Source organism: Pteropus medius, unplaced genomic scaffold, assembly GCF_902729225.1.
Source record: "Pteropus medius unplaced genomic scaffold, Ma_sr-lr_union100, whole genome shotgun sequence".
Lineage (NCBI taxonomy): Eukaryota > Metazoa > Chordata > Mammalia > Chiroptera > Pteropodidae > Pteropus > Pteropus medius.
Window position 1 is genome coordinate 20,731,185 of NW_024340849.1, and position 20,497 is coordinate 20,751,681.

At 48.0% G+C, this 20,497-nt stretch overlaps 1 protein-coding gene across 6 annotated transcripts in view; it reads left to right on the forward strand.

Annotated features, from left to right (window-relative positions):
* ST8SIA5 (ST8 alpha-N-acetyl-neuraminide alpha-2,8-sialyltransferase 5) overlaps nucleotides 1-20,497 on the forward strand; it is a 42,324-nt gene that overhangs the window by 19,474 nt on the left and 2,353 nt on the right. For 3 of the 6 annotated variants that reach the window (XM_039842421.1, XM_039842423.1, XM_039842422.1), the window contains 5 exons: nucleotides 2,854-2,946; nucleotides 12,048-12,134; nucleotides 15,560-15,704; nucleotides 19,433-19,545; nucleotides 20,298-20,390. In XM_039842421.1, coding sequence (XP_039698355.1) covers nucleotides 2,854-2,946; nucleotides 12,048-12,134; nucleotides 15,560-15,704; nucleotides 19,433-19,545; nucleotides 20,298-20,390 — 531 coding nt within the window. Of the gene's footprint in view, nucleotides 1-2,853; nucleotides 2,947-9,468; nucleotides 9,546-12,047; nucleotides 12,135-15,559; nucleotides 15,705-19,432; nucleotides 19,546-20,297; nucleotides 20,391-20,497 lie in introns of all 6 variants that reach the window. The other 3 variants (XM_039842425.1, XM_039842426.1, XM_039842424.1) reach the window with 2 other exon arrangements.

Sequence of the window (20,497 nt, forward strand, 5' to 3'; positions counted from 1 at the left end):
CAGCTGGTTTAGAGGCGTATCCAAGATATGTCCACGCATCTCCCGATTCCCTGAGCACTTTAGGATGAGTCTCCTCATAAGTATCTCTTGCATCACTTGAATCTAGAGCTTTTCTGGTAGCAGCCTGAGATCATGGCTTCAAATGGCTCAGGGGATTCCAAAGGGCTTAGTGCCACTGGCTCTGGTTGCAAATGATGATCTTTGTACTAAGACACCAGACCTCACTTACTATGGTGTGACTGGAAAACACCATGTATTAGAGCCAAGGTCATGGACTTTTTGTGTGTGGCCCAAAGCTGACCCCTTAGATACAGATAGCAGAATCTATTTTAACTAGTTCAAGCAGAAAGGGATTTATTAAGGGTACAGGTTGGCTGAAGAAAGATACCAGGCAGAGCTTCCGGAAATGCCTCTCTAAACTGCATTTGAAACGAGGCAGCCATAGAAGCTGCTGCCTCCTATATAATCATGAAGGTGCTGCCATCACTGTGGTTTCCAAGAGCTGCGCCACCCCTGCCACATTCTGTACCGGTAAAACAATGCTTTGAGCCTTGTCGTGCTTCTCCTGTAACAGTTCTGAATCAGTCTCATGTAAGCGCTCCTCGATTGGTTGACTCTAAACTGCATCCAGAATCCTAACTGCAAGGGCGTCTGGGAAATATCCTAGCAAAGACAGAGTCTCCATGTTTGAGATTCTCACAGCGTGGAAGGGGAAATGGATACATAAACAGACCATTTTAATATGATGCTATTTGCTCTAATTAAGAGATAGTATACAGAGAGGCCCTGGAGGTGGGGGTCAGAGAAGGCTTTCCAGAAGTGGGGGTATTTGAACCGGGATACTGAAGGGTCCGTATGAGTCTCCCAGGTGAGAATGACAGAGAAAGGAGGTTTGAAACACAGGGAAACAGGAAAAGGCGCGTGTGATATTTTGGGGATTCCCCAGTGCCTTGTTCTTATTAACGCGGTTTCAATTCTTTTATGACACAAGAACAAGGAGCCAAATTATTTTGTAAATAGAAGTCAATTTGTTGTATAAAATGTTTTGATATTTTAAAATATTATTTTAAATTACTTAAATATATAACTATAATGCTTAAAAATTATTAAATTATATTAAAATTATTAAGAACAGGTATTTATACATAAAATATTTTTTAAAGTATTACATATAAAATTATATTTAAAAGTTATTTAAAATACGAATATTTTTAAAGGAAGCCCATTTATTGGGCGAAACGATTTAGTATTTCTAACGCAGCACATCCCTGAGTTTGTACGTGCAAGTTAGACGTGTGGGAACATATGTGAAGTGACAGCTGCCCCACACGGGGAAGGTGTCCGGGAAATCCTCGAGGAAGGACTTTATTTTAAATTCCTGCTCATGGCTCACAGGGCCCAGGAGGGGCCCTGGGGCGCCACTCCCACTTCTGATTCTCCACGGCCACCTATTGCGAGGCCACTGCCCCCCGACGTCTATTATGGCTTGACCCTGTAGGCTTCTCGATGCTGTGGTGTTGAAGCTGTGATGGAGTCCAACTCCCCCAGCTTAGCCTGTCCCGGTCTCTTCTGAACAACCACCAGAAGGAGAGGCCATGAGGCGAGGGCGTACCTGGCCTCTGCCGTGAGTGGCCCCACCAGCCTTGGTGGCCGAGTCCAAGCCCAGCAGTGAGCTCCTGTGTCTTACCTCTGAGGGACCCTCCCCCGGCCCACAGTCAAGCAGTTGCTCTTCCTTCCCTAGGCTGGTATGAACTGTCTGGTGCGAGGAGGGGACGTCTTAAAGGTCTCCTCGCCCAGTGGCAGTGGGAGGCTGGAGGGCCCTTTTCAGGGGACACCCGCTATCCTTGGAGGTGAGTGGACAAGAGCCGCCCTGAGTCAGTGTGCAGGTTCATGTTCTAGCTCTGCCGCCTACCATCGGCATGACTCTGGGCAAGTGAGTTAACTCCCAGAGCTTGTTCTGGTGCATAGTGATGATGATCCCTTTCCTCCCAGGCTAGTTACAAAGCTTAAAAGTGAATGCCTCCATGTGGAGTGCTGGGCACTGCACTTGGCCCATGGCAAGGGCTTGGCATGCATTGGCTGAAATTGGTGCTGTTACTCTGCCTGAAGGTACAGAAGGAACCCTGAGGTGGCTCTGACATACCTGGAGCCAGCTGATGTTTGAGCACTCTCTGCAATGAGACCGAGACCAAGCCCAGCCAGGGCCTCCAGTGACAATGGGGCCTGGAGCGCCATCTGTTTAGCCTCAGTTTCCCCAGGTGCCATATGGGGAGAAAGAAATGTCAGTCTCACCTAGTCACAGCGTGAGCATGAGGATCAAGTGGGCTAATGGAAGTGGAAATGCTTGTACAGTGGGAAAAGCAGTAGATCTCAGCTACACTTGTAGCTGTCATTGGGTGACACTTCCCCAAGAGGAGGACAAAGGGGCGGGAAAGGGCAGGACCAGCTGAAGCAGCAGGCTCGCCGCCTGACCCTCAGTGCTGACACCTTCAATGGCTGGTCACAAGAAGAGCCAGAGCAAAAACATGCACAGATTATCCTTTTCCTCTCCTTTGCGTCAACTTGAAACCAAATCTGCTTCTGAATGTCATGACTTGCTGAAATGGGGTCCTGCTCCCATACATGCTATACTCCCAGGGTATCGGGGGTACTGTGTGTAGTCACCTACCCAATGAGCAGACTGGAGGCCCCAGTGGTCCTGGAGCCCCCACCATGTATCTGCTGGGTGGAGCTGATTCGCTCTGTTTATTTGACCAGGACAGTTCCCCACTCCCCCACAGAAGAGCCCTGGCAGGCCCCTGAAAGTCAGGCTGGCTTCTCTGCATAGTAACCTCTGTTCCTGTTGGTTCCCAGGTATTTTGAATTTTACGAGGGCCCTTTAGAATACAACTCCACAAGATGCCTGGAGCTGAGGCACGAAATCTTGGAAGTGAAGGTCCTGTCCATGTGAGTGTGGCCAGGGTGGGTGGTGGGTGCATGGTGCACGTGGGGGACAGGGCAGGGGGCGGGGGGGATTTGGGCAGAAGGAACCCAGAACCATGGTGGATCCCAACAGAGCAAGCATTAAGTCTACTTCCCTGGGCCCTGGCATTTGGAGAGCCCTGCACGGCTGTACACAAGGATGATTGTGTGTGTTTTATGAAAAAGAATCCAAATTTCCAAGGTCACCTCTGGTGACTCAGGCCTTTCAGTCTCCGGCTCAATTACGAGCCTCCGAGATTATCATCACTGGGCTCCTCATGAATAGAAATTGAAGAGGGTACGAGAGCGTCTTACCTGAAATTCAGTCCTTTGTGCCCAGAGTTAAGCATCACCCTCTTGCTATTGCCTTTTAAAAATGTTATATTCATTAATGTTTTTAATTTTTTTATTATTTAAATGATACACTGTTCAAGAAGTACACAGTGATAAGTCCCCTGCACACGGTCCGCCATTTCTCCTCCTCAGAGGCATCCCATGTACCTGTAGACGCCTTCTAGAAAGTCAATGCACCTACATCTGCATTTTCTAAACTTTTTCTTTTATTTTCTTTATGTATATATATGACGAAAGAACCGTGCTCTCCTCTTTCCACTCGACACTTTGTCACCTATGGCTCTTTTGCCACCCATGGGAGGGAAAGCACACCACATGCTGAGCATTTCAGTGCGTGTGTGTGCCTGCCCCAGCTTGCCCTCCCTCCTAGGACTGCCGCGAAGTTCAGTAAGCCCAGTGAGAGGGATTTGTATTGTGTTCATCATTGCGGGTCGTACGTTTATTTGAAAACCGTCATATCTGGATGTGGAAGAAATGCAGTTCATTTAGGCAGGCAGCGTTGGGTGCTCATGAGGACTGCACCCTGACATGATTCCCAGGGCCACTGCCCGTGGCGGGAGCCATCGCTCCTTGAGCCATTTGACATGATTTCCAAGTCGTGTGGGTCATAGGGCATGGGCCTTGGGGTCAGGCGGATCTGGGATCCAAAACTGCATTGGGTCTTACCAACTCTGCATCTTTAAACAAATGACTTAACCTCTCTGAGCCTTTCCTTACCAACAAAACGGGGATGCTTGTACCAACCTTTTAGGGGTTGCCATAAAGACGAGGTGAAAGTAGGTAGCCCAGCAGTCCACATACATCCTAACACAAGTATTAAGTGCCCAATAAATGTTCGTGTGCTTTCTCCCTTTCCTTCCCTCCCCTTTCTTTCTCTTCTGGAACCACCGCCACCAGCAGCAGCAACAGCTTTTTCTGGGCTGTCATTCAGACTCCTTAAGCTTAGTAGCTGCAGGAAAGTTCCAAGATAAGACCAAACATCCAGCTGGGATTAGGCACTGATGTTTAAGGTTCCTGTACTAACCAAAGGGCCTGCTACCCTCTCCATAGATAAACACAGCTCACCCTCCTGTCAATCTTACCTGGCCCCAGGCTGAGGACCCCTGGAGCCTACCCTCATGGAGCTCACAGCCTCAGGGAGGGGGAAGCGGACATTAAAAATTGGTTACCCTAGGAGACAAGGGGATGATAAGGGACTTGACCTGGGCGGGGACAGGGAAGCGTCGTCAGGCAAGGCTTCTCTGAGGAAGCAATGCTGGTGCTCTGGTCTGCAGAGCAATAGCAGTTAACTCGACCAAGAGGATTGCAGACAACGGAACAGTTTGTGCAAAGGCCCTGTGCCAGGAAGGAACCTACTGTATGACAGGCTCTGAAGGGTCAGGGCAGCTTCATGCCAGTGTGAGAAGGGACATGGAAGCCATGCTGCTGGAGGGGCAGACAGGGGTCTGACCTTGTGGGGCCTTGCAGTACAGACCCGGATTTAGATTTTATCTTAATCCAAGGGCAGCGGGAGCCCATGGGAAGGGTTTTAAGCAGGCGGTGGTGGGGCTACGATGTGATTGGTGTTTGTTACATTTCACTGAGGAGCTGGGATTTAGTGGCAAAGATGGCTGCCTGGACCTCGGTCAGGAGCCAAATTTATAAGCTCACAAGCAGAGCCCTTTATCTTTTCTAAGAATTCAGAGATCTCAGGCCCTGAAACATTGCATTGTGGAAAGCCAGAGAAATCTTGTTGAGAACATACCTTAGAGTTTTCCAAGGGTAAATAATTAATTTTTTAAAATTATAAAATGCCGAAAGTCTCTTCATGGTTACTTCAAGGTCTGCACAGAAAGAAAGACCTGACAGACCTATAAATTGGATCTCCTTCTGTCGCTTCCCATCTCTCTACCCATATATTTTTTATATGTTAGTATCAGTCCCTGTATTAGTTTGCTTGGCTGTCATAACAAAGTACCACAGACGAGTGGCTTGAACACCAGAACTTTATTTTCTCACAGTTTGGGAGGCTAGAAGTCAGAGATCGAGGTGTTGGCAGATGGTTTGTTTCTTCTGAGTCTCTCTCTTTGGCTTTCAGATGGCTGCCTTCCATCTCTGTCTTTTCACGGTGTCCCCTCTGTGTGACTGTGCCCTAAATTCCTCTTCTTATAAGGACATCAGTCACGGTGTATTAGTGCTCACCTAATTAGTGACACCCTAGTGTTATCATTTTAACTTAATTACCTCTTTAAAGACCATATCTCCAAATACAGTCATATCCTGAGATATTGGGGGTTAGGGCTTCAACATATGCATTTTGGGGGAGTCACAATTTAGCTCATAATCGTCCCTATCACATTGTCCATTTAGAGACCAAATTAAAAATGACCCAGGCCCTTGGTTTCAAGCCTAAATCATGAATGTCGTGGGGTGTGTTGGGGAACCTCATATTTCCTCATGATCTGTGCCCATCCTTTTTCCCTTGTCATGGACTCATGTTGGTGGCATTTGGTTCTCTGTTCATTTGGCTCTAGTTCTCAACTCTGCCCTTGGGACACTTGCTTGGTCTCCTGAACTGAGCAGCCATCACAGCTGGTGCCCTCTGGGCCTTGCACCACCCTGTCTCTTTCGTGACAGTTGCCCTCTCTGTGGTCCCCAGGCCCCGGGTGTCTGGGCACTGGTGGTAGGTCCTGGAGGTCTGAGAGGAGAAGGCTGGTCAAGGGGCATCAGCGTGTGAGTTCGATGGGACATTGGGGCTCAGCGAGCCCAGTTCCTCCTTTTCTGAGTTTCCAAGCTGAAGGTCAGTGTGCCCTTCAGGGCTAAAAGCAGAGAGCCCAGAGGTGGCCTGTGATCTGAGTGGTTCTGACACCACCTGGGCACCTGCGGGCTTCACTGTGCTCCAGCCCAGAGCTATGAGCAGCACTCGTGGTGGAGACACTGAGGCATTGGGGAAAGGTTAAATTCCCAGCTATGAATGGAGGGGGCTGGATGGATGCATTCCAAGGCCCTTCAGGCACACAAATGTCAGCTGGCGTTCTGTCTGAGGAGACAGGGATGTGTGCGATTCATCTGGGAACGAGTCTGATCCAAAGTTGCCCAAATCAATGGTAAAACTCAGTGAGCCGGAAAATTCCCACATGGACAAGGTTTTGTTCCCTGACAATGTCAGATGCATGAGAAATTGCTCTATGATGATTTGTTATAAAAACACATTGTCACTAATACTCGTAAAAATTATTTATGTTTGAAGTTAGTCATTCTAGAGCCTCTTTATTTTTAAACCAGCTGCTTGCTGCCTGTACTCATACCCAGATGGTCTCACCTCACCCTGCTGGCCTCTCCTGCTGCCCCTTCTACATCTTTCTGGGTGTGCGGAAACCTCACTGAGCCTGGTGCTGAGACAGGAGAGAGGCTGGGGGCCAGGGCCAGGCAGGGCTCCCCAGGGTGGGCCTGTTGTGCTCAGGCATCTCTGAGTCCTGGAGTCTGACCCTGCATGGGCTCAGGACACATTTGTTAAATAAAGGACTGGATAGAGGAAGTGGATGAGTCCTGGGTGGAAACAAGGGAGGCCATGGAAGAAAAGAGGAGAAAGAAGAAAGATAATGAGATGACCATTATCATCGCATTATCATCACCGTCTCTAGCATATGCCTAGAAAAATCAAGTAGAATATAGAAGCTTATAATGATAAAAAGCCCCACACCCTTTCCCCCAGTCCTGCTCCTTCCAATTCTTGGCTGTTTCTTCTGGTAATTACCTCCATACACCTAAGTATTATGTGCCTGCTGCTTCCTGACTTACCCTATTTGCACAGTGTGCACTGATGTCCTGCTTCGCTGGGTGAGGATTCAGATCCCTTACCCCACACCCAACCACCTCCTCACCTTTCCTGGCTGAAGGGTATTGCTGTTCTAATTCTTCTGTTTATAGATTGCTTAAGTAACCTATTTCTTATTCTACCAAATATTGACTATTAAAATTACCCCTACTTTTCGGTTCCAGCCTCTGGCTTCAATCATCCATGAATTTATCTTTAAAATGTCAAAGCTGGTAACAGGTATATCCTATTTGTAGCCATAGCAAGCCTTTTTTCAGGTTTTCTTTATAGGTTGACTCTAAAATTTGAAGATCAGACAATAGTGATTCCACCTCCCTTTCTTGTACATTTCCACCCCCTCTCCTTTTTTTTCTGGAGCTTCTACTCGTCTTTTCTCCCTTGAACTCTTTGTTTCTATTATGCCCTATTTATGTTTTTCCTGCCTCTCCATCAACCAGGCACTCCCTCAGGGTTTCCCTTCAACCTCTTGTTCCCACCTGGACAGGCTGCCCTCCTGTAGGTCACATGCCATTGCCCTGGGACTTCCTCCTCTGCCTATTTAGGTCAGGTTCACCTTGGCTTAGAACCCGTAGCTGCTTCTTTCTTGGTTTATTCATTTTGCTTCCACCCATCTTCCTTCTCCCTAAAAATGATGGGTGGGAGGTAAAGTTTTGAGTCATTCTGTGTCTACGTGACTTTAATTCTTCCCTTGTATTTGATTGTTGGTTTGGTGGGGTCAGTATGTTAAGCAGAAGTCTCTTCCCCCTGAATGCTGAAGACCTTCTCCTTCACCTTCTAGTGTCCAAGGCCATATGGGCCTGACACTGGTTGTTCCTTTGGAGGTCACTTGCCTTCTTCTTTCTTGAGTCTTTTCAGATCATGACAGTTCTGAAATGTCCCAGTCGTGTGTCTCAGGATGCACATCCAATGGGACGTCTTCATCTGGGTTCATGTCTAAACTCTTGAACTTTCTCTTAAATATCTTTCCTCCTCTCCATTTTTCTCTGCTTCCTTTTCTGTTACCTCTGAGTCGTATATTGGATTTTATCGATAGCTCCTCTAGCACTCATATATTTTAATCTCATCTTTTGCAATTTTTTTTTTTGCCGTTTGCTTCTACTTTCTGAGAAAATTCCTTGACTTTATGTTCTAGCTCCTCTAATGCACTTTTTTCTCAAGAGCTCTTTCTTTGTTCTCAGAGCAGTCTGTTATTATTTTAAGGATGTCACAACTTCTTGAATATCTCTGGAGACATTAGTAGAATATTTTTAAGTTCTATTTTTTCCTCTAGTAGTCTTCTCTTTGGTCATTTTTTAAAACCAGTATTTTAAATTTATTTATTTATTTTGTGTGTAGGCACACAGAGTGATCAATATGAAATAGTTTAATTGGATATACAGGCTTATATTTTGGAGAAATTTATGACAAAAAGTAGTATAGGATAAATAATGAAAACAAAAACAGAAAAATAATACCCATAATCATACCATACCAAAAAATCAAATATTTTCTTTTTCTAAATTTATTTTTCAATTCAGTTGGCATACAATTTTAGTTTTAGGTGTACAATATAGCGATTAGACATTTAGATACATCACTCAGTGATCACCCCGATAAGTCTAGCACCCATCTGACACCTTACATAGTTATTATAATGCTATTGATTATATTCACTGTGCTGTACTTTACATTCCTGTGACTTTTTATTTTATTAATTGGCAATTTGTACTTCTTAATCCCTTTTACTTTTTTCACTCATCCCCTAACCCTCCTCCCATCTGGCAACCACTGATTTGTTCTCTATATCTATGAGTTTGTTTCTATTTTGTTTGTTTGATTATTTTGATTTTTAGATTCCACATAAGTGAAATCATACGGTATTTGTCTTTCTCTATCTGCCTTATTTCACTAGCGTAACATCTTCTAGGTCCATCCATGTGGTCACAAAAGGTAAGATTTTATTCTTTTTTATGGCTGAGTAATATTCCATTGCATATTGTACTACATCTTCTATATCCATTTGTTTATTAATAGACACTTAGGTTAATTCCATATCTTGGCTATTATAAATAATGCTACAATGAGCATATGTCTTTTTGAATTAGTATTTTGGATTTCATAGGCTAAATTCTCTGTGGTCATTTTATCTGATGGTTTATCTTGGTCTGTTTCTTTCAGGTTGACCAGGTGATCCTTGGTTATCTATTTATATTTAAATTTAAACAATACAAAACTGATAGAAACTCTGAGTCTGGGAGCAGGCTTTCTTTGGGGGTAGTTGTTCAATATGCTGCTGTCCCGTTTGCTGCTAGAATGCCCAGATCTTTTCACTGGGAATGACAATTTTTTTTTTTTAGGCAGGAACTGACAGACAGTCTGATTCAATCCTTCTTCCCCACCTCTGCTGGACATTAAATAGTTGGCTGCCATGGAGGTGGGTTTGCTGGTTCTGGATATGAACTAGCAAATGGTCCTCATTTTGACACCAAGTCCCTTCCTCCCCTTCCACCCTCCTTTAAAATTTTCCACGTGGACCAGCTCTATCTCTAGGCTGTGCCTTCACTCCTTATGCCCTCCCGTCTCCTTCCACATACTTGCTGAAATCTCTCTTTCACTGAAAGTCCCCCGTTCCCAGCATTCTATTCATCTGGTAGGTTTATACCTTTCTAATTCGTCTTCTGGAATGTTAGTGATGTCTTGGGAGAAAGGAAGTAAGTGCCTGGGCTCAACGCTTCATCTTTAAAGTGAAGATGATCTGTGCATCTGTAAAGCAATTTATAAAGTATTTTTACACATATCTCATTTGATCTTTCTGGTGACCTTTGAGATCAGCAGGGCAGAGGTTATTATATCCATTTAACAGATAAAGCAGCTGAGTCTCAGAGGGATTAAATGACTTACCCGAGGTCATGTTGCTAGTTGGGGATGGAGCCAGGATTCAAGGCTCTGTGTTCAGGCTCCAACCCTGTGATGATAAGGGCATTGGGAGCACAGAGAGTGGGACTCAGATACTGGCAACAGTTGAACTTGGGACCCCGACCTGCAGTGTGGCCCTGGCTGTGAGGCATTAGCAGTGCAGGGGGCTGCTCTAGGGACCTGTAGGTTGCAGGAAGAGCGGGGGGGAAGCAGTGATTGAGCCAGGGCACCTCTGTATAATGACACCTCTCCTGATGTCACATGAGCTTGAGAGGTGAGAGCTACTGTGCGAGGTTTGAAAAAGCCAGAAGGAAGAGTCAGGATGAGAGGAGGGGCTCCTCCCAGCTCTTTGAAGCTGCCACGCAGGTCCCATAGTTAGGAGGTATCGGAACTGGATCTGAGGCCCAAGTCCCCCTCTGCTTCCCAAGTATGCGTCCTTAGTCACTATCCTGTATGACTTTTCCTGCAATCACGCCAGTTGTATATTCCCTCAGTAGGTGAGGCTCGCCCTGTTTAGGAACAACTATTTCCTCCTCCAATTAAACAAAGGGACACAGCTCTGTAGAATGAACCTATTCAGTACCTTATGGTTAAGTATTTGCCCTTTTTTTTTTGGAATCATGGACCCCTTTGGGAAGCCGATGAAAACTTCAGATTCTCCCCAAGATGAGCACATGGGTGGATAGACGTGGGGTTTTGCCTGTGATTCAGAGGTCTCATGGGGTCCCTTGAGCCCTTCGGTGGACCTCAGAATAAGAACCACGGTAGCTTTTTATAACACTTGGCTCCTGGGGGCTGGTTACTTCCGCATTCATGACCAAAACAGAATGACCTTTAAAGAGCTGCTTCTGTACCGCACCTGAGACCAGCCAGCTTCTGAACTGGTCCACAGCCCAGTGACCTTGAACAGCTGCCTCACCCTGGGATGGGGATTGTGGGTGGACAGGAGAGAGAGGTCGTGGTTCTCCTTTAAGGAACCTAAGATTTGTCTAGAGTTTACCAGTGTTTCTGAGGAACTCCAGTCTGATGCAGTGCTCAATGGGAAAGGGTCCTATGATCCAGCCTTTTCTGCTGGTTTCAGTCGAAGGGAGACTCCCATGTGATTTAGACATTTCCTTTCCAGAGTATCACAAGCTGAGATGTTCAAAAACCAACTGGCGTGAAGCCTAGCAGATGGTTGTTCAGACAAAAGGAGCACATCTCAGGCTTCTTATCGCTTCCTTTCTGTCATCTGGAAATTGTGATCTGCCCTTGGAAAGGAAAAAGAGAAGGAATGCCCTTGTCGTGAGCCCTACTGTGTGCTGAGCCCAGTATGGGTGATGTACAGACATCCCCTTAGGGAAGTGGTCTCACCCTCTTTATAGACAGATGTTCTTGGGACAACTGGTAGGTCCTTGGGGTGGGCATGTGAGGAAAAGTGTTTTAAAATGTACCCAGGTAAGGTAATCAGATAAGGTAAGATACTCAGTATCTAAAATGACTGTCATGAAGGAAGAAGCTCTTCTAGATCCCTGGAAACAGGAGGAACATGAGGAGATATCAGGGTTGGTAGGAGGCAGAGGGGTTCAGGGGAGAACCTGGGTGAGAGCCTTTGTTGTGATTTTCATAAGGAGGAATGGGCAAAGTGGGGCAGGCAGGTTTCAGGTTGGCTCGCCTGAGTAATTCCGGTGGGCTCTGCAGCATAGGGAATGCCCCCAGTGGTCTGATAGCTGACCCTGGGGTGATTAGGGCAGGGGCTGGTGGCTCAGTTTATAAAGGAATTGGGTGAGAGTATTGGCTGTGGGTTGGCTGGTGTGCATGTGAAACCTGTGCTTCCAGGAGCATTGTTTGCTATCTCTAGGAATTAGCAAGGCCCCAGGTGCCAGAGCATCGAGAACATCCAAAATAAGAATATACGGTTAATATAAACAACCAGCCCAGGACTTGGCATGTCGGGGAGCAGGAAGGGAGCATGTTTGGGAATGACGGCACTTTGTCCAGCCTGGCCCTTTCACAGACTCTCTGTTCTCCACTCCCCAAGGGTGAAGCAGTCGGAGCTCTTCGACCGGTGGAGGAGCCTGCAGATGTGCAAATGGGCAATGAACATCTCTGAAGCCAACCAGTTCAAGTACCTATGACTCGTCTGTCCTGCCCGGCCCTTCTGCTTGGGTGGTTCTCCTCCTGCCACCTCTTCAGATCTTCCTTGTCCTACAAGCCCCAGCTCCAGGGACATCTCCCTGGAGCTAGCCCTGATGAGACTTTGGAGTCCAGGCAGTGGGGAGGTTCTGGCTCCGTACGTGGGCTGAGGCAGGCACCTGCTGGGTGCCGTCCTCCACGTTCTCATTCTGAGTCCTTGCAGCGGCCCTGCAAGGTCAGCGGTTTCGTCTCCAGTACAGCTGAGGTTAACTGGGACTCAACAGTGAAGCGGGTGGCAGGAGGTCTCCAGCAGGCCTGGAGGCACATTAGGCACATGGAGCATCTTCCATGGCCTTACCCCAGGCCCCTCCCCACTCGGGGACAGCTGTTCCAACTCAGCAGGCCCCTCCATCCTAGAGCTCTTTGCTTCTTACAGACTATACTGGATGTTTGAGGCCTGCTGTAGATTATTTTTTAATTGCTCTCTAACCAAAACTGACAGATTATAAGCTCCCAGTGAGGCAAGAGCTATATCTTAAAGCTCTTCTGTCTTTGAGAGCTAAGCAACTAGCAATATCCAAACATTCTTTTTGATTAATGTTGAACTGTAGGGTCCTCTCCATCTTTAAAATTCTATGAGTATTATGGTATTATTTTAGTGTTGGTAGAACTTATTAAATAGAATTGATAGGATCCTGAGCATGTGTGTTGAATAAACTGGATTTTGACAACTCAGGTCATAGTTTAAATGTACTGAGGAGTGATCAGCATGAAGGAATCCTGCATGGGAAGCTGTGAAAAGCAAATTACACTAAGTATTTTGTATTTTCTTTATAATCATTAGTTTCAGTTTGCTGCAACTCCAGGCCATCTCGAGACTGGGTAGTAGTTTTAAGTGGCACATTTAAAAAATGTGGGTGTTTAAAGTGATGACCCTTGAAGCACAGGTGCCTGCAGTCTCGAACCAGAGGCCTCTGTGAGACTGTGGAAACCCAGCTAAGGCCCAGCAGTAGTTTGCAGGGACCCACATATTATAGTAGAACATGAACTTGAGCCAAACACAGGAAGAGAGGGGAGCAGGTCCAAAGTCTAGGCTCCAAGTGCTGCCCCAAAGCCACCCCTCAGAAAGAAGTGTTACTGTGGGGACTGCACGGGTGGGTGAGACCTGCACGTGAGTGTGGCTGATAAACAATTGGCAGGACACGGTTGGCGAGGTGCAAAAGGATGCTGTCCAGTCTGAGAAGCCTCATCAGTGGGATGCACGTGTCTGAGGAAATAATGAAGCAACAGAAAGAAGATGTGGCAGAAGAAAAATGGAGAGAAGCGTGGGAGGCTTCGGCAGGGATCAGCCAGCCCTCTCCAGAGGGGAGGCTCTGGGGGACCTGAGACCCTTCTGCAGTGAGGGTGGGCGGGGGAGTGGTTTTAGGTATGGGAAAGGGAGGTGACATCAGGTCTTGCCATGCTCTAAACGGAAAAACCTTCAAGTCTGGTCAGTCGTTGCCCTTTGCTCTTGTTTCGAGCTCATTGAACAACGATGAAATTCTTAATTCAGGTTCCCAAGACCTTGGTGCAGTGGAGCAGGGTGGAGAGCATGCGCTAGAAGACAGGCATGAGCATTCCAGTCACAGGAAAGGAATCCTGTAACAGAAGCCTTCCCTCATGCTACTGCTTATGAGTAGACACATTGGTATTCTGGTTTATACATCAGTCACTCATGAGTTGGGCCAGCGATCTATGCAGGCCAGATACTGGTTTTTCATGCTGACCTGTGGCCCCTGCTTGGCCAGGCTTCTGGCCTTCCCTTGGGGAAGCCTCAGTCACATTCTGAAACCCAACTCTCCATAAGAAAGAATGTTCTCAGTAACCAGCAGCCAGCTGAGCTCCTTAGTGAAGTCCCTATAAGAGATAAAGTTATAAAAAAAAAAAGTATTTGTATAACCTTCCTGGCTTTGGCAACCTAGAGCCACAGAACGTCAGAGTGTCAGAAGAGCCAGCCCTGTACTCACAAATGAGGAAACTGAGGCCCAGGGAGGGGAAGAGACCTGCCTGAAGCCCCACAGCTGGTGGGGACGGAGCAGAAATGAGAACCCAGGCTTCTTGACACCAGGTTGGCAAGCCAAGTTTCCATCCTAGACCTAGGGTGTGACTTTCTGGAAAGCTCCTCCTCAATTTTAGTTAGTGGTCATCGTCTGGACTCCTTGGAGAAAGTGTTCCATTTCTCCCGTGGCCATCTGGAGGCTGGACGTGGGGGAAAAAGACCAGGGTATACTCAGCCCACAGCCACTGTTTTAGGAGAAAGTGGGTCATGGCGAGCCCCAAATCCTGGATGTGGGAAAGTGGCAATTTGCATCTTTTGTACAGCCCAGCCTCTCTGCAGCCAGGGCAGCGGGCTGTGGGTCCCCAGGGCAGGGGGAGCGAGATGTGCCCAGTATCTGACCCCATCACCACGCCTCACCAGCATGCCTGGGAGAATGTACTGACGGTGGGACGCCAGCTGCAGGGAAGAGAAAAACCAGGCTTCTCTGGCCTGGCTGACTCCCAAGCTGGCCTCATCAGCCACATTCTCCCTCTGAGGGTGTTTGTTTTAAGCCTGCTTGCATCATTTCGGCTTTAACCCTTCTGGAGCTCATGTTTGAATGTTTTTGTGAGTGAAAACTGCAGGGATTTCTCTCTCTTTTAAGTAACGAATACCTGAAAACTTGTTTTCGAAGCCGTTTTCCACTTTCTGCAGGAAGTCATTCAATGTCAACCCGCCATCTCAAATTTCTGACTCTTTCCTGTTTCTAAGACGGTTTCTGAATGATTGACATGGCACATTTCTGTTTCATGTGTGTTTTGGCTTTTTTGACCCCCATGAGACAGAGTAAACACCTTGTCTAGAGTCCAGTATAGGGGCCAAGAGCCCGAGGAAGAGCTCCGCATCCCTGGGTTTCCATGAAGGCTGGATAGATAACGTGCTTCCAGGAAGTAGCAGAATGCTTAGTGGATCTTGACGAAAGCTCAGATGAATGACTCATCTCGCAATTGGCAGGTGCCCGGTGGTAGAACACCTGTGTGACTGACGTTGTGCAGGATCTCGAGAGACAGGGTCCCTGCCATCAAGGGGCTTTCATTCAAGTAGGGAGGGAGTTGGCAGATGATGAAGTGGGCGGGACCCGGTTCAGAGGCCAGCGCAGTCAGTGGGGAAAGGGAAACTAGGAGTTCATGGAAAGAAAACTGGCTGGACCCTAAAAGGCCTTGGCATTGGGAGGAGTATTGAAGGGGAAGGGGACAGAGTGAGCAAACATGTGGGGTGGGAAGGGGCGGGTGAGAGAAAATGTCTCCCTGAGGGGTCTTAACTCCATGACCCCTCTGTTCTTCAGGAGGCTTGCTCTGTCCCATGTCACCAGTCTCTCCTGTCTCTCTCCTGCCCGGCAGGTCCACTCTGTCCAGGTGCTGCAATGCCCCTTCCTTCCTCTTTACTACCCAGAAGAACACTCCCCTGGGGACAAAGCTCAAGTACGAGGTGGACACCAGCGGCATCTACCACATCAACCAAGAGATCTTCCGCATGTTTCCCAAGGTGCCTCTTTGGGCAGAGCGGTGAGGGTGGGGCAATGGCCTTCGGGAGCCAGTGCAGTCAGCGGGGGCAGGGAGCTGACCGTCCTGGCCCTCTGTGGCCATGCCTGTGTGGTTGGCACTGCTCTACTGTGCCCTCTGCACTAATTTGTCCTCGCCTTGGTTGGCCATCCTCTTAGGCCCTGTAGAACGTCCTCTGGGGTTCCTGGGGGTTCTGTCTGGCACAATGAATATCAACTGGCTATTATTTGAGTGACTTTTGGCAAGAAAGTGGTTGTAAAATTTCAGTGGTTGCATTGCCTGTAGAAGACATCCTGAAGCTATCTGGGCAAATGATAATCATTTGTCCCCCACTTGAGGGAGGCACGAGAGCAAAACCATCCATGCAAAAGTCGTGTGTGCACAAGGAATCACCAACCAATAGAAAACAAGGCACTGAAAGATTGGTCTTGTACTGGATGACTTTAGGTGGTCATTTGTTTTTCAAGGTCTCAGTCTCCCTGTCTGTAACACAGGGGGTTAGACTAGGGATAGCTGCTTATAACAGGAAATCTAAAATAGTAGAGACTTAAAGAAGATAGACCATTTATTTATTTATTTTTTCACATATAAGGAATCTGGAGGTAGGCTCTTCATCCAGGGCCAGCACGGTGGCTCCTCGGTCACAGAGCGAGTGCTCCGTGTGAGTGGACTACGCAGATCACCGGAGCTCAGGCGCATGCACTCAGGTTTGGTCTGTGCTGCATCAGGCTCTCAGAGAAGGGGCCCCAAGGCCAGATTCTGACGGTCGCCCTCTCAAGCAGAGGAAGGTTCCATGGGACTTGTTCACAACTAACTCCTGGAGAGCGCCAGGCTCAAGGCAGGACTCTGTGGGTCCTGTTTGTAGAAATGCTGAATGGGGGCATGTTCAGGTCTTTCTGCATGAAATTTGAGGGCTTGGGCTTCCCTGCTTCTCGGGGGAGTGCTAACGAAACAGAGCCCAGGGTTTCCCTGTGTTCCGTTATCACGCCAGAGTGTACTGATAAGGTCGCCGTTGTAGGGGCACCGGGGAGAAGCCGAAAGTGGAGAGGTATCCCACGTACCTCCCACATCACAGTGTTGGAGGACGATGGGGCGTGAGCCACCTTTACGAGGTGGGTCTTACAAGGCTTGGAGCATGAGGTTGACAGCAGGTAAACTTGCATCTCATGCAGGTAATGCCAGTGGGTGACACACAGCTTGGTTATGACATATGGGCCCAAGAAGGGCCACAGGTATAGACCACTGAGGCCCAGAGAATTAAAGCAGGGATTGCCAAATGTCCTCTGAGAAGTGCCAAAGAGTAAATATTTTAGGCTCTGCAGGCCATATGGTCTCTGTCACAACTACTCACCTTTACTGCTCTTGTAAAAGCAGCCGTGGACATGAGAAAACAAATGAGTGTGGCTGTATTCCAACAACACTTCGGCTCCTCTTAGACATGGAAGTTTGAATTTTATATAATTTTTACATGTCACAAAATATTCTCGTTTTGATTTTTTCCAACTATCAAAAAATATAGAATACATTCTTAGCTTTCGGACTATGCAGAAGCAGGTGGTAGGTCAGATATGGCCCGTAGGTCAGATATGTCCCGCAGGCCATAATTTGAGACCCCCTGAACTAGAGCATGTGACACAGAAGTATTTCCTGAACCTCCCTAAAAGTGAGTATTTCTTTGAGTTTGTAAAAAAATGGAGCTTCTTAGTCTTCTACCCCCGCCCTGAAGATTCTGATTCCATGGTCTGGGAGGGACCCCAGGAACTCATATTTTCAGAAAGTCCCCCAGGTAGTTTTTGATTTACAGCAGTCTGAGGAACACTGACATAGAACATAAAAAGCCTTTGATGGTTTCTCCAAAGATGACTGCTTTTTCCCTTTCTCCAGTAACAGGCAAACAGTGTGGTTTTGCCCACCGGTCACGAGACATCCTCGTTTCCCGTGTTGGCCCCCTGGGCCTTTCGCTCCAGGGAGTATGGGCCATGAGGATGCAGCATCTCCTTCAGGTTTAGCCTCATTCCCAGTGATCCCGTTGTAATGTGATTTTCCCTGATGTCCATCTGGCAGTTGGTCCTAACAGAAGCCCAAGGTGCTGACCAGGGCTGCTCCCCTACGGGGCCGGCCAGCTGGTATGTGCTGGGAGGTTAGCTGCCCATCAGCCTCCTTGTGTCAGAGATGGAGGGGACCTTTGGTAATAACGACCTGGTCCTCTCGCTGAGACCCCTCTGGGCCGAGCCGTGCACTGGGCAGGCTTTCCATTGACATCCATGGTTCTCAACCTGGGGGCAGTTTGGGGACATTTGACGATGCCTGGAGACATTTTTCATTGTCATGACTGGGGGATGCTCTTGACATCTAGTGGGGAGAGGCCAGGGATGCTGCTAAATATTCTACAGTGCACAGGTCAGCTCCCACAACAAGGTGTGGTCTGGTCCAAAATGTCAACAGTCCTGAGTTCAGAAACTCTGCTTTACATCATCTCATTGAATCACATGAAATACACATTGCCGTCCTAATTTTATAAACGACAACACTTTAAAATTTGTAACAAATTTTATAAAATTTACAAAACAAAGTCGCTGAGAGCTCAAACAACTTGTCCATGGTTCCATCACCTCATTATGGGGCAAAACCAGGATTGAACTTGGGGCTTTTGACTAGAATGCCAAATCCTGGTTTGCCCATGGTTTGCCCATGGTTTGCCCAAACTTTCCAGGTTTGACCAAATGTAAGTCCTACATCCCGGGCAAAGTCTTCTGGTCCTAGGCAAACTGGGACAGTCGGTCACCCTTCCCTTGACTCCAGGTCTGTCTTCCTGCCCCGTGCCTGCCCAGTTCTATGTGCTTCAGGTGAACCATGAGGGAATTATGGCCTAGAGTGGAGACTAATGGAACCAGGTCTCCTAACTCTCAGGCCACTATTTGCTTTGTCTTGCCATCTTGCCTGTGGTCCCCTAGAAAGCATGCCCAGGGAGTCTTTGTGGGCAGCCAGTGTCCATACCGAGGTAACCCTGCCAATTGAGGTATGACAAGATCAAAGCACTGTGAGATGCTTACTCTGTGAAAGTTATCATCACTCAGGGGAAGTCCAGGGCTCCCCTGTGTTCAGAGCTCTTTCTTTGCACAGAGCCCAGGTGTCGCAGCCTCTCACTGCTCCCCTGATGTGGCCTTGCTTGCTCACCCTCAGTCTCTTGTCCCTGCTGTTGCCATGAACTGACATGTGTCCCAATTCGGATGATCTTTCTGTCACAGGCCTGTGTCCTCCTTGTGGAGCAGAGGAAGAGTCCGTACCTCTCTCTGAGTTGAAGGTCCCTGGGTGGATCTCCCCATCTCTGCTGCCAGTCATCCCACAGAACACCTGCATTAATCATTAAAATATTTATATTACCAGTCATAAAAAAGCTGAGCTTCTAAACACTGGGAAAGCCAAAGACAAGCAGGGCTAGCCATAACCGGTCCTTCCTTCTCTTTGGAAACCTGGAGCATCCCAGGACTTATTGAAAAAGGCTGTGGAGACCTGGCTTCTGGTCCCAGCTCATTCGTAATTGCCTGTGGAACTGACAAGTCATTCGACCTCTTTTCTCATCTGCAAAGTGAATAACCAGTTTTCTCTAACATTTTCTACAAGGGCAGCTCATGGGGCTGTGAGGAGTGGAGGCGGATGGGGGTACGGAGGCGAGAGCACCAGATGAAGGCTGTGCTCCTGTCTCCCCAGGACATGCCCTATTACCGGTCCCAGTTTAAGAAGTGTGCAGTGGTGGGCAACGGAGGCATCCTAAAGAACAGCCGCTGCGGGAGCGAGATCAACAGCGCTGACTTCGTCTTCCGGTAAAAGAATCCCCCTCGTCCACACCTGCCGCTTCTGCCCCCAGGGCCCTCCCCCTTTGTGCCCTTCCCCCAATGCCGCCCCGTAAGTGATTAATCCCCTACTCCTCACCCCTGCAGAACCTCATGCTCTGGGTTGTCCCTTCCCCTCTCCAGCACTGTCCCTTTGGGCACATGGTCGAACCTCTCAGTCTCCACATCTGCAGAATGGGAGCCAATGGCATAACAGATGTGAAGACACTGAGGACTCATGGGGACCATGCAGATCTGTTGGTGAGGCCATCTGGGCAGCCAGCTTCCCGGTTGGGTTCTCCTCTTCCAGAAGCACTGTTTGGAACCAGGCTGGCCTTGTGGCTGACACCCACATGAACTTCGCCTTTGCTTACCTAAGCGAGAGGCTGGTCCTTGTATTTCTTTTTCCTTATATAGCACTCCCTCTTACCTCTTTGGGTACCCTCGCTTACATCTTCGACCTGGATAGAGAAGATAGGTTGAAAATAGAAGCTTAAAGCAAAGACACTTGGGTTGAGGCTGCAGTGGGCTCTCGTGGGTCTTAGATTCGCAATTATCGGGCTGCTCAGTGTTGGTGGGAGAAGGGGCTAGATTGGCCCCTCCATGCCCAGGCCACAAAGATTCCACTCAGCTGGCCACCTCTGCATCATGTGATCAGCATCCCTTTCTTCCCCAAACCCTTGCCCAAACTCCATCTGGAATGACTGACTGCATGCCTCTGGGCTGCCTGGTCTCTTCTGTAGGTGCAACCTACCCCCAATCTCAGAGAAGTATACCATGGATGTGGGGGTGAAGACAGACGTGGTCACCGTGAACCCCAGCATCATCACAGAGAGGTCAGTGACCCTCCTTCTAGACCTGTGCTGTCCAATATGGTAGCCGTTAATCACATGTGGCTACTGGGCACTGAAATGTGGCTAGTCTAGATTGAGATGTACTGTCT